The sequence below is a fragment of the Labrus bergylta genome, chromosome 16 (assembly GCF_963930695.1).
Source record: "Labrus bergylta chromosome 16, fLabBer1.1, whole genome shotgun sequence".
Classification (NCBI taxonomy): domain Eukaryota; kingdom Metazoa; phylum Chordata; class Actinopteri; order Labriformes; family Labridae; genus Labrus; species Labrus bergylta.
The window spans coordinates 20,548,241-20,562,108 of NC_089210.1; the positions used below are offsets into that span (position 1 = coordinate 20,548,241).

Here is a 13,868-nt window from a genome sequence, read left to right on the forward strand (position 1 = left end):
GTCGGAACCACGACTTCCCAACTCGGGAAAGAGCGACTGAACGCAGCATGGGACGTTGAAGGCTTGAAGCTCTTCAGTCGCAGATCCAGAGACTAGCTTCCCAAATTGATCAAAGTTGTGTGTACCGCCGACACACTGTCCCCTGTCAGTCCCTTTTCTCCCTCTGGCTGCTGTGTGCTCCGTCGTTAGGTTCATGACGGTGGCTGACGGTGACACTTTAGCGCTCATTATGCCTGTGCGAGCAGAGAGCTGCTGTACTGCCGGCCTGGCCTGCTCATCCTCGGCCTCTCTTGTTCCCCCTGCCCCGATCAACACGTACCAGCCGGGGGTGGCCACTTCGCTGCTGTACAGCGGCTCAGAGTTTCGGGGTTACCAGAAGAGCAAAGGCAACTCCTACGACGTCGAGGTTGTTCTGCAGGTAATGTACTCTAAACATGCACTAGTAGTCCTGTTGATATTTTCATGTTAATTTGTTGGTTATTTGCAAACTCAGCATAATTGTAGCCCTTATTGCTAACTTAGCAAACGTTAGCTTGCTGAGGTGTTTATGTTATAATGTTTTTCCTCTGCTGGTTTTTATAAAATACCAACACACTGACCTAACTTTGAGCTATCCTGGTCACTGTTTCTACTCTAATGTAATGAGTTATGACACAGTTACAGATATGAACATTTTAACAGTGTACACCACCCAAACAACACGTAGGCATTTTGTGCATCTGTCTTTCTAAATGAGTGTCACTGACCGACGACCTGACATCTGACACTAACCACAAACTGCCTACGTATTACATATTTCTGTGCTAACCACATCCTCAAACCATTTCTGTGTGCCATATTAAAAAGAAAAAAGTAGAATCATTAATACCTCTGTGATTTCCTATCTTTGAGCTACATAATTAAAGGTTAAGAGTGACTTGAAGTGTGTTTGTCTTGGGCAGCATGTGACTATGGAGGACTCCTATTTGTGTGGATACCTGAAGATCAAAGGGCTGACGGAGGTAAGTATTAAAACTGGGTCAGATATATTGACCTTTATTCTATTTAAGCATGAACTGATTCCCCGTTTAAGCGTGTTGGAACTGGTTTTCACTTGATTGATGCAGGCTTAATTGTGTCACATTAGATAAGATGAATGATGGGCTTTGGCTTTAACCTCTTATTTCAGGTCTAAGACTGGAGTCCTTAGCATAAAGTGTGTCAACCGTATACTCATTACATTATGCAACATGGAAGGGAGCAGCTCAGAAATATCCTGAAGTGAATTTTGGAGGCGGCAGAGTGGTGTGAAAGATGAGTAGTATGTTGTGTATGCGGCTCTCTAGATACAACCACGTTTCTGTGTGAGAAATATAGGTCAAATATTTGCTCTTATTGCTGTCATTCAGACAGTTATTGCATCACAAATATGCATCAAGGCCAGTAAAACAGCATCCAAAACGATGATGATTCTTCCTGCTTTTTGATATTTACCACAACTAGTGGACAAATCCCTTTTGGGTACATCCAGATATCAGGATATGTCTACTGTTCTTGTACCAATGTTTTCTTTCCTGTCTCATTTCTCTTCGTGACAGGAGTATCCCACCCTCACAACATTTTTTGCCGGGGAAATAATCAGCCGAAAAAGGCCTTTTTTAACCAGAAAATGGGACGCAGATGAAGATGTGGACAGGAAGCACTGGGTATGTCCCATTTAACTGTTATCAATTTATTATTATTATGAAGAATGGACTGTTTGTGACTAGTTCTTTGAATAGATATTCAAAAAGTTAGGGTTAGGGGTTGGTATCCAACAAAAGTTGGATACTTAGAGAAACCGCAGTTGAGGTTTAAGTTAAAAAAGAAAAACCAATGTGCACACATCCAAGCAAAATGCAAACTGTACAGGTGCAGGACAAACGAATGTATTAACTGCAGCAAAAGGAGAAGGTCTGAGGGAGATGTTTTAGATCGAAACGTTGCCCTTTTTAAAATAAGGTTGCTCATTGAGAGCTGAACACTGTGCGTCCATTTTTTGTACCTTTTTGCTTCCATGAAACCCTGAGTGTCTGTATGTGTCTTACCTTTAGATGAATAATTGATTGATAAAAGCTGTAGCAGCTCCTATCGCTGGGTTTTAAGGCAACTTTTAGAATGAATAATATACCAAAGAGGCATGTTTTACAGTAAGGCTTCCAATTTATGAAACTTGCAGTGTATTTTTCTTTCCTGTCATGATCTTATCAGCGTCTGTTCTCTTAACTTGTTTTTACTGATCTCTCTCGACAGGGCAAGTTCAAGCCTTTTTACAAGTATGCCAAAAGCTTCAACTCCGATGACTTTGATTATGAAGCACTGGACAGCAGCGATTACGTCTTCATGAGGTGGAAGGTTAGTACACACTACTTTACATGTAATAATGGCTTCTGATGCAACTGTGCGAAACAAATTTAATGTCTTTAATTAGGCCTCACATGTCAGTCTCAGTTGTCCATTATGTGTTTCACTGCGAGACAAGACCAAGACATTTAGGGATCGAGACCGAGTCAAGACTATGGCTGTATCCAAATTGCCAAGTACCTACTCAATCTGTCAGTAGGCAGTAGGCAGTACCTACTATCCGTGCTGTGTACTGTTTAGTATCTACTATTCAGTAGGCGCGCACAGTAGGCAGATATTTGTTCCTACTTCGTCTGATTCATTCAGTATGGAAGTCATTTACGTTACCCGAACCGGCCACATCCACCCGTTTTTTTTTGTTGTTTTTTTTGTTTAGCTTTATTCAAGAAGAGTAATGCTCATATACAGTCAGGTAAACAAAAAACAATATCACAATGTAGATCAAGTAAAAGGCAGATTAAATAACTAAATAACATACAGTAGTCTTCATAAAGAAAAGTACAAATGAAAGACAGTAATATACAGAATATAAAATAAACCAATAAAGACACATTTAAATAGTGAAATCATTATTTAAATAGAGGGAGAATGGTTTTATAATAATGCAGATATTTGTTATATTTTCTGTTGTTAATTAAAAGTAGTGATTTCAGTCGGGACTTTAACTCTAGATTAAAAATTGATTCAATTAATCCACGCTCGTTTGTTTTGATTTGGAGGCGGACGTGACGTGCCGATTTACGTTTAATTTCACACAGCATTGTGGGTGGTAAAACACAATTAATTTCCTGAAAGCACGAATCCGATCCATACAGCATGAAACCCGGAAGTTAGTATCCATACTGAAATGTTCAGTATACTGAGGTGGACACAAAAAATGTATACTGAATGACCACAAAAGTTCAGTATACTGAAACTCCCTACTGAAGAGTACGTACTGCATACTGAACTGTGACAATTCGGAAAGGGCCCAAGACTATAAATATCGATGAGGAATCATCATCTTGTGTGCAGGCGGCTTGTCACTCACTAAGTCTGTAACACCAGGAAGGTTGCAGCCATAACCATGGGATAAAAATCAAACCAGAAATGAATTGAAGTTTTATGTTCTTACAGAAAGGGGCTTATCACAGTAATGATTTGGAAAAATAGCCGATCAGTGGTGGTCTTGACCGGTCTTGATTTAAATTCTGGAGTCCGCCCAGTGAGCGAGACGAGACTGAGACCTTCAAAAAGTGGTCTCGAGACCAAGACTGATTTGTGTACTACAACACTAGTGCAGACTTTAGTTCTCTTCACTACACCAGAACTAAGTCATGTTCATTATCTGAACATTTCATACAGCACCTTCAGGCTCTAACTGTTTCTCTTTGTTGTTGTTTTTCCCCCGGCATCTTCAGGAACAGTTTCTAGTTCCAGACCACACCATCAAAGACATCAGCGGCGCCTCTTTTGCTGGCTTCTATTATATTTGCTTCCAGAAGTCCACAGCAACTATTGAGGGCTACTATTACCATCGGAGCTCAGAATGGTAACTAAAAAACATGACAAACTGCATTCTTTCAGTCTGTTTTTTTTATTTTTATAACCCTAACCCTTTCATACCAATGGGACTCAATTCTTCTTCATCTCCATCCGCAGGTACCAGTCTCTAAACCTAAACCACGTCCGGGAGCACAGTATTCCTATTTATGAGTTCCGGTGACAAACATACACAAGAAAACGAGTAGAAGAAGGTCCTTACTGCTCTGTGGTTAAATGGGATGGGAACAACAGAGAGCCCTTTTATTGCCAAGATTGGAGCTGATCCTGATTCCTCGCTGCAGGAGACTCAAACTGTGATCAGCCGCTCCTCTGAAGGACTGAAAGAAAGAAGGCACAGAGAGAGGGAAGAGCTGATGGAAGTTACAGATCAATGACTGACAATTTTACTGCGACTGTAAGACTGCTGTTTGCCTCGAAATTTCATTTTTTTATTTCATTTTTGACCCTTGCTTTTGACCTTTTTTTTTATTTCAATTGCGTGCAACCAGACTGCTTTGTTCTCAGCTGTTGGAAAAGTTTTTCCTTCAGCGGAGACACTAAATATGATCGCCTCTAAAGGTAAGAGTTGCAAAAGAAAAGGCTTTCAAGTTGAGAGAAGAGTTTTGTTCTGTAAAGCTTCATTTTTGTCTTTTTTAAATAATGTATATGATCCTTGTAATCTCACTTTAATGCCCCGTCGTGACTCCTGCAGAGAGTGAGATGGTGGAGGGATTGCCAAAACGTTGCAGAGGAAGTGACGAGGATCTACTTTTTATGCAAGGTCTGAAAGATTGTAGGTTGTGGTTTTGGTCGCTCAGGGATGGTAGATCTAAAAAACCAGCTGCTGATTGTGGGATTTAGAGTTAGGATAACAGCGATGAACATGTTATTGATAACCAAGAGCTGCTGCTTTTTTTCACATTGGATGTTTCTATGCAAGCCAAAGGTCTCTAATAGGTAGGAAATCTAACTCCACTGCTTCTTTTATTTCAGATTATTTGTCTTCCAATATCTTTTTTTTTTTTTTTAAATCAAGAATGATCTTGAGAAGGAAATGAATGAGTACATGCAGATTCACGGGAAGACACGAGCAGATTGATTCAGTTTTTCCAGCCAGCATTTTGAAGCTCAGATATGTGACAGCACATTCATTCACATCAACATTTCTCAGTCTGTCACGTATGGTTAATGTGGGGTAGACACTACAGTCTGCGGATGTAAACAAACTCCTTTTCCATCTGTGGAGGCTGATATGTGTAGCTCAATGAGTCAGTTTGACTGCGTGTAGTTTGAAAAAACATCAAAAGCTTCACCTTAAATGCGTATTATCTGCTAAGTAAGCGCTATTCTTCTGTCCTTAAGTGGAAAAAAAGTTGTGGAAAAAAGCACCTCATGTGGCTAATGGAGACGAGTCTGAAGTATGAAAGAGTGATGAAAAGAATGAAAACCTCCTTCGATGCTTTAGAAGAAAAAAACCTTCTGCCTTACACTTTTAAATGTTTATAAAACAGTTTTAAAGAAAGTTATGTTTGTGATGTTTTATTTCAGTAAGAATAAGAAAGTAGGTTTCTGTGTTTGAGAGGATTTGTGTGAAAACAGAAGGTGAACTTCTGTCTGTGGAAACGGGTGATATACGAGTTGTGTTTTGTTTTTCTGGAGAGTGCATGTACTCCGCCTGCCTGCCTCGTTGTTGCCCGTAGACTTTCAGCCGACTCGCTCGCCTGCAGCATGACTAAGTGGATTTGATGAGCTGTGGGGGATTACTGACGGCAGTAAGATTTTTTTATTTCAGAGTTCAGTGTGGATGAAGTCCGAAGACTTCCAATAACTTCCTTTTCTTTTTTTTTTATCACCTATATCAGAAAAATGTGCAATGTAAGAAACAGAAGTTTATGTGGGAGTGTCGTTAAAGAAGATGACGGACGAGAAATCTGCTTTGATTGCATTTTGAGAGAAAGAATAAAGAGTGCGATATTTTTACACAGTTGTGTTTACTGTTTGATTTGAGTTTTGTCAGTTCATTGAGCAGAGACAGGAGAGGAGAGAGAGGTATACAAACAAATACATATATAAACAAATAAACAGCTGTAAAACTCTGAGTCACTGACCCAGGACACAAAAAATAAAAATGGGACCTGACTCTAATAACCATAATAAAATTACATAATAACAATAACAAATAACGTTTTATGAAGTAGTTTGACTGTAGCTCTGTAATTTATAGAAAAAGTGAGAAGATAAAGTAAGAATGAAATATTCACTGATGGATACAAACACTACATTGAATTAGCCGAACACCTCACGGTTTAGAAATTCAACTGCAAAGCAAAACAAATGAAGTGTATATTACAGGCTTACATTTTTGTTAAGAACATTTTTTCCCTAAATCCAATCTGAGTGAATCTCTTCATAATCAAGTTTAATTTTCAACGAAATTCCTGAAGGATTGAGCCAGAGCCAGAAAATAAATGGAGTGAATCTATTCCAGATGATACGAATTAAGTGCTGCACATTTTTAGCTGCCTCCACAGAAGCATCAGTACATAATATCTAAAAATAACTAGTTTGGAGGCCTTTCTGATTTTGATAAGATTTTATCCTTCATGCTATCTCAAATCTGACCTTAGTGTTTTTTAATGACTGGTCCCAGACTGCTGGGTTGGTAAAAGTTTAATATTCTATTCACTATCCATGCAGGAGTTCATACCACAGATATAACAGCAGCCAGCACTAGATGTCAGCATCGCATCAAGAACAGCTTCACTCTTTCAGACTCACCACAGGGAGTCCAAATCAATCGCAAAGGTGTTTCTAACTCACACCATTAAACAGAGTACTGCTGCTTGTTCTTGTTGTATTTGACATTGTGTGGCTGCTCATTGATAAATCAGCAAACGATCTGTCTGAAAATATGAGTTTTTGTTGCTGCAAGAGCCCTCTAACCTGACAACCACCTATAGATAACTCAAATGTTATGCTCTGTAATGTGAAAAGAAATGCTCTCATTATAAAATGTTGAGGTGACTGGTTTAGCTCAGTCTGTAGAGCAGACGCCTCATATACAGAGACTTGAAGCATTAGTCGTAAGCCCTCTACACTTTGATGCATTTCCCCACCCCTCAATCCCCAACATGTCCTGTCTATATTCAGATGTCCTCTCAATAAAAAAAGCTCACATACGCCCCAAAAAAATCTAAATTGTTGAGGTGACTCCTATAGTTTGACTAGTGCCGTGGTAGAATTAACTCAGTGAATCAAATATTTATTTTTCAGGAGTTCCTTTGCAGCAGGTGAATGATTGACCCTATTTTCCTGAGAACATTACAATAAAAAACACTCAAGAAGTATGTGTTCATGGCTCATTTGGTGTACATGCTGCAGCTAACATAATAGAAGGAACCTTGATTCCTTAGAAAACCATACTAAAGGAAATAAATGTGATAAATGATAAGAGCGACTTCTTCCTCGTCCACCTCTAACACTGCTTGCTTCTTTTCTAAGACAGCAGGTTTGGTAACTTAGAATAAAACCTCATGTTACTTGACATTCATCATCAGGACAGCTTAGAGGGAGACAAAGGAGATGTGCATTTCAGTTTACACAGAAAGACTCTTCAACTCTTTGAGTGATTACATTTTTTAAAGTTATTTAGCAGCAACGAGTAAGCCTTGTGAACTGAATTATTGGAATAATAGACATTAAAATGTATCTGAGATTATTACATTATTATTATTTTTTTTTAAAACATGTCATATCTTCCAATGCTTCACTGCAACATTATTTGAAACCCTCAATGAATCTCACACTTTACCTGATTCTAATCTGGTATTAATCCAAAATGAGTTTAGTATCTTTTGCTATTTTAGAACAAAACTTGAACTTGAACTTTTCAGCTAATGAGGACGGTGTTTGGGAAGAGTATGAACTCTATTGAAGACAGAGTTCAAGACAAATTTCCCCAAAGGGTACAATTAAGTTTATCGTAACCAAGGTTTCAAAACTAGTGTATTGTTTCATATCATATCCTTTGGCATTGTATCGTGTTGTATAGTTACATATCTTGTTCTTTTTCGCTACCTACCAAAATTACTTTCAATTATATTTTACAAAACCAAAAGAAAAATCTAATTCTAAGCATTGTTATTTGCACTAAAACTATGAATGAAAGCTGACGTGCTCACTGTGTGTCGGGTAATGTTGGGTAATAAAGGTGCACTATAGTAAGGACAAATTACTGGTTGCAGGCACACTAGTGTGGGAGAGGTTAAGGTGGAAAGGTAAGAAAAAGAGTGGCTATACATTTGCATTCACAGATGCAGCTCATCCCAAAATGTTCAGGAGATTTGTGTACGTGTGAAAACACCCGAATATGTCTACAAGAACTTTCTCAATGCAGGGGGCTTGAGAATTAAGGAGGGAATAGAGTTTTTTACAGGGACTTTGGGAGCTGAGTCGTCACAACATTCAGAAATATAAAGGAAATGCAAGTGGACTAATTCTTGAAATCCTCCGGGGTCTGTAGACAACAATGTTTGAGGAACCTTTTAGTCTCTAGAGAAATAAAGTTCCAGGGACTAAAAGTTCTGGGTACTTTAGTCTGCAGTTTATGTGTCGACTCACTGTTGGAGGGTTTTATAAACGCTGCTATTCTGCTCTAAATAAAAAACACATTCACTGCAGGTAAAACATTCACTGCAGGTAAAACATTCACTGCAGGTAAACACATTCACTGCAGGTAAACACATTCACTGCAGGTAAACACATTCACTGCAGGTGCGTCAGAATAAAACTGATGGAAGAGAAATGGTTTCTGATTAGGAAATGGGAAAACAGCCGTCACCTATTTCGTTGAACCTGTTCCTTCTTCCTCACATCCTAATTAAGAATACATACCTGACCTGTTTGTGGCTTTAGGTCGCAAAGAGCTGTGTTGGTGCAACGCTGTACTTTCCTGCTATAACGTGACGAGCATAGTTTCCACCTAGGCTTTTCTCTACGTGACTCACGCGGGGCCACACCCTGCACCCTGCGCTGCACGGACACATTTAAAAGCACCTGTTGGGCTTCTCTGTTGCAGTCGCAAATCCAACCGAGTTTGAGAGCTCATACCTGGACTATTCAGCACACTTTGACTCTGTCGCTTCACCATGGAGGAGCAGCGGTATCCCATCAGTGTCCGTCTCATTGGACTGATGCTCAAGGAGAAGAACAAAGTGAGTACAGAGATTATTTATTCACGTGCAAAAAAAATGGAAATATGTGCAATCTGCCATGTGTTTAATTTGAATTGTTCCTCCCCCCAGATGTACATGACCTCTGTGCTTTGGTCGGACCAGAATGATATTGTTGTATACAGAACTTTGGCGGATTTCGTGAACATGCATGTAAGTATGAATTATTGCATTTCTGTCTTTTTTTTTGGTTGCGCATGGATTGTTGAGTATTTAAAAAAACGCTTCTCATTTTTTTTTCTACTGCAGAAAAAACTGAAGAAAGCTTTCCCATCTGCAAGTAAACTGAAAAAATCCAACAGAGTCATCCCTAAATTTCATGGTAAGAGTGCGTAATTTATGGTCAATGTAAAGCAGAGCGCGCAGCTGCAGGTTGGCGAGGTTGTGACCAAGTGGTGTTTTCTTTCAGCCAAAAGGAAGAAGCGCAGCGGCAATAAGAAGAGCGCCACCAGGTCACTGACACGGCTCAAGTCTTTGCAGAAATACTGTAATGAACTTCTGAGCTGCGACCCGAGAGTCTCTCAGTCTGCAGACCTCATCCAGTTCTTCCACCCCAAAGAGCAGGACCTGAAGCCGGAGTTCTCCAAGAACAGGTAGGCTACACATATCTGTGGTAATGCAGCTATTAACATACGCTACTGGGGCTCTATAATAAATGAGTGTGTTCTTTTTCTAGAGTGCATTTCCCTCAAAGTTAACCTGCAGCTCTCCTCTTCCTCAGCATCATGATCATGCCTTCAGAGGATGAAGTCAAGGCCAATGCAGGCCAGGCCGGCGGGAACGTGACCCAGCCGTTTGTCACGGAGACATACAGATGTGTGGCGACGTACGAGACCAAGGACACCAAGAACAAACCTTTCAACGTGGCAGTGGATGAAAAAGTAGACGTGCTCATCAGAGACAAAGCAGGTGAGCGCACAGGGTTCTGATCGGGGTTGAAACAGGTCTCCTGCTGTAGCCAAATGCACTGTTAGATGTTTAATGTACGTTTGTGGAACAGGGTGGTGGCTGGTGGAGAAGGAAGACAAGCGCATGGCCTGGTTCCCTGCACCCTACCTGGAGAAGCTGGCAGATGAAATTGATGAAGATGAAATAGATGGGACTGATGACAGAGGTACATATATGAATACAAATTTGCTTATTTGGACTGATACTTTTATTTTATCAACCCTTACCGGTAATACTTTTACTGCAGGAATGAAGGTCAATAGACATTATATAATCAGGCCTGAGGAAAATCTGCAATGTGCAATTATATTGTTCACTATCACAATGACTATATGATGTGCAACAATGAACATGTGTTAAATAATAATCGATGGGTGCCCTGTGCACAGCCGTGCAACTCATCCTGGGTGCAGCCAGAGCAGGAAAGACACAATGTTCAAGATCAGATTAATCCAACGCACACCAGGAATGTTCAGATCGACTCTGAGTTTAATGCATTATAAAACATTGTTTGCTCCAATGTGGTCATCATGCTAGCTAACAAAGGCACGTTAAACTTGCTCCAATAAGTCTGAGGATAGCTTACGGCTAGTTTAGTTTTTGTCTGATTGAATAAATAGTGTAAATGCATGGCCAAGGTTTCCATCTCCATCAAGCTTTTGCATTCTAAGTGACAATGCATGACTCTCTTTCAATAACTATTTCATGAGGTGATAAGTGCACATCTTTATGCAGCCACACAGTAAACATATTAAAGTTGTTTCTTTCCCTGCAGGGTTGCTTTACTGTGCAGCCAAGAGCTACAAGGCCACCAAAGACGACGAGATAAGCGTAGCCATCGGTGCTGTGGTGGAGGTCCTGCAGAAGTCTGACAACGGCTGGTGGCTCATCAGGTATTCAACATCGCCGAGTCAGGACAAACAAAAGCTGTGTTTGTGTTCATGTCGACTTCCTCAAGGACTGAAATCCAGATTTTCAACCCCACATTCTTTGTCTTTGTCTCCTTTTCACAGATACAATGGTAAAGCAGGTTACATCCCCACCATGTACCTGCAGCCGTACAACTACCCTCACATCCGCTTGACACCACACCAAGATTTCCGCCCCTCCTCCCCGCTCCAAGTCCCGAGCTTAGAGCAGCAGTCGCATCAGTTCAGCAACTCGCAAGGAAACCTGCTGCTGCTTTCACCCGTCAGGTCCTCCTCCCCCCCGAACCAAAACGAAAGGCAGAGGTCACACTCTCTCAACATCCTGTCTGACAGCCTTCCTCCTCCGCCTGCCCGGCTCACCACCCCAAACCCCCCGTCCGCTGCGAGGGTAGCCATCACACCTACATCCACCAAGAGTCCCTCTCCTCCTGCAATCATGGTGGAGATGGATGGAGACGTCGGGCAAAGCGGCAGAAGCTGGAAAGACGAAAGCGCGGGAAGCTTTTCCAGCGACAGCTCCGATTTCAGCTTCGACGATGACCTCAGCTCCTCCTCTGCCAGCTCCACCATGACCCTGAGCCCGACCGCCAACGACGACCAGCTGCATCTGAGTCGCACGCCGCCCCCTCCGACGAGAAACCGCCTGAGCCCGACGAGCGGCCAGGAGGGGAGGCTAATGCCCAGCGTCTCCGATCCGAACCTCTACAAGGGCCCAACGATGCCTAAGGTGCCACCCAGACCGCAGGCCCAGGAGATCCTCACACGATGCACCACTATCACCCGCAAGAACGCAGCTAGAGGCGGCGCTTCACCCACACCACCTGAGATTCTGGGTCGATGAAGTTTCTCCTGAAGCCAACATTTGCTTTACTTTAAAAAAAAAAAGGATCGACATCTACTCTGTGGCCAAAGCATGAAGTAATAACCTGCTAGTGATGTCACAGCAGATGGTTCCTGCTTGTTTTAAGTCTTTACTGGTTGCAAAGTGCTTGCTAATTGGTGGATTCATGTTGGAACTCTGTAAATACTACAACAGATATTGCAGTCTAGATCTGCTCCTGTGTTACATGTCCTGAGATTTAAAATAATGTATGACTTGTAGAGACTGTTTGATGATCAACAGAGGGACAGTTAGAGGGACTGTGATGAGAGCTAGCTACAGGATATGTTTGTCAATCAGAAGGTGTAAAATTATGCTTTCAAATTTTTTAACTAGCTGTTTTTAATGTTGTATTGATAAAATTTTTTGTTGGCATCGTCTTTGAAGAGAGACGGCGAACAAGCATGCAGAAAATGTCAATTGTACAAAGTTTTTGTTTACAAAAAAATCTGCAAAATCCATATAAGGTGATTCATCAGAAACACTAAAAGCACCTCTTTACTACTATCTGTTTTGAAGAATGATTTATTTTCCATACTGGAAACCCTGTGTTGTGCCTTACATGCATTTTGTCTGCTGTGTGAAACAGACAGAATATTTTTTTCTTATTTTGCCTGCGACAAAAGTAAATGTTTGTCTGAGATAACAGTGGCTGTTTGTGTGTGTGCGGACATGTCAATTTCCTGCTTTAGAGTTTCAGTTTAATCAAACTAAAGAATGGGAAGCTTGTTAAGAGTTGAATACTGTCGGTTAAAAAAAAAAAAAAGGATTTACACTCCAGTATCTGACTCTGTAAATTTTGTATGCACTCTATGTAAAGACCTTAAAATTAATAAAAGCACATTTCAGGATCAAATTGAGACTCAGTGGTTGTTTTTTCCATTCTATTTCATTCCTCGCCTTACATTAAACACAATTATTTCGAAGGATTCTGTAGAAATTGAGGACAGTATTGAGTTCTTCTGACTTTTAAAACCCTGTTATGAGGCAAGCTTCGACAAGGTCAGATCCTACATCTCCCATAACGCAACAAATAGCTAATTTCAGACATCCCTGTTTGGTAAACGAGAAGGTCTTTTAAACTATGTGGTTCCAGTTTTGTAACAGTATTTAGTTTGGATGTTAATCAAAGTCCATATTGATCCAGAGGACATTATTCAAGTGTCACAAACTCCAGTACAGGACTCTGAACCTATGAACTGCAAACGGAATCGGAAACATACTTGCCACATGTCATCTTATAATTACTTATCAGGTTAAACCAACACATGTTGCAGAGATGGAAGCGGGCAAGCGAACCGGTTCAGATATAAATGATTCTTCCTGACCTAATAAGCCTCTGCATTTTTTGGAAGTGACTGAACAACCGTCATTACCTTTGTTATTTTAATTCTGAAGTTTTAATTTTAAGTGGTCAGACAGATAAATTACTTCTACATGATGAGTCAAGGTCAAACCCACAGGGATTTCAGCCGTCTCCACTGAGCAGTTCAATCTTTGAAAGCATTCACTCAGCACATGAATGATGGATTCAACAAGACTGCAATGAGCACTGCAGCGGTGCCTTTGAGCCAGTCCCTGTGTGACTCCCACACTCTGACATCTCTATTCTAACGCATGTCCATAGGTCTTATTTGTTCTTTCAGTCCCGTGTGTGTGTGTGTGTGTGTGTGTGTGTGTGTGTGTGTGTGTGTGTGTGTGTGTGTGTGTGTGTGTGTGTGTGTGTGTGTGTGTGTGTGTGTGTGTGTGTGTGTGTGTGTGTGTGTGTGTGTGTGTAGCATGTTTGCAATAACAGAGTGAAAAGTTGGAATTTCCGGGGCGCTGGTAGAGCAGTGGTTAGTGCGCGCGTCCCATGTGGCCCGGGTTCGAATTCAGCCTGTGGCTCTTTTCCCGCATGTCAATCCCCACTCTCTCTATCCCTGATTTCCACTGTCCTGTCTCTCCATTAAAAGGCACAAAAGCCCAAAAATAAAT

General features: G+C 41.0%; 2 protein-coding genes across 2 annotated transcripts; both read left to right on the plus strand.

Moving 5' to 3' along the window:
- The first annotated feature begins 38 nt into the window (after positions 1-38).
- Positions 39-5,890, plus strand: gid4 (GID complex subunit 4 homolog). Its single transcript, XM_020636321.3, has 6 exons — positions 39-418; positions 942-1,001; positions 1,578-1,685; positions 2,272-2,373; positions 3,783-3,913; positions 4,024-5,890. Exons 1-6 carry the CDS (start codon positions 194-196, stop codon positions 4,085-4,087), a joined length of 690 nt encoding a protein of 229 aa, XP_020491977.1. The 5' UTR covers positions 39-193; the 3' UTR covers positions 4,088-5,890.
- Positions 5,891-8,956: 3,066 nt separating this feature from the next.
- Positions 8,957-12,750, plus strand: noxo1a (NADPH oxidase organizer 1a). The gene is made up of 8 exons (XM_020636308.3): positions 8,957-9,119; positions 9,210-9,290; positions 9,387-9,459; positions 9,547-9,730; positions 9,859-10,046; positions 10,138-10,251; positions 10,861-10,978; positions 11,099-12,750. The coding sequence occupies exons 1-8, from the start codon at positions 9,054-9,056 to the stop codon at positions 11,853-11,855; spliced, it is 1,581 nt and encodes a 526-aa protein (XP_020491964.1). The 5' UTR covers positions 8,957-9,053; the 3' UTR covers positions 11,856-12,750.
- The last annotated feature ends 1,118 nt before the right edge of the window (positions 12,751-13,868 follow it).

Coding starts and splice junctions, on each gene's coding strand:
- noxo1a (XM_020636308.3), top strand. CDS start 9,054: ATGGAGGAGCAGCGGTATCCCATCAGTGTCCGTCTCATTGGACTGATG. Junction 9,120..9,209: donor TGCTCAAGGAGAAGAACAAA/GTGAGTACAGAG, acceptor TCCTCCCCCCAG/ATGTACATGACCTCTGTGCT. Junction 10,252..10,860: donor AGATGGGACTGATGACAGAG/GTACATATATGA, acceptor CTTTCCCTGCAG/GGTTGCTTTACTGTGCAGCC.
- gid4 (XM_020636321.3), top strand. CDS start 194: ATGACGGTGGCTGACGGTGACACTTTAGCGCTCATTATGCCTGTGCGA. Junction 1,686..2,271: donor ATGTGGACAGGAAGCACTGG/GTATGTCCCATT, acceptor CTCTCTCGACAG/GGCAAGTTCAAGCCTTTTTA. Junction 3,914..4,023: donor TACCATCGGAGCTCAGAATG/GTAACTAAAAAA, acceptor CTCCATCCGCAG/GTACCAGTCTCTAAACCTAA.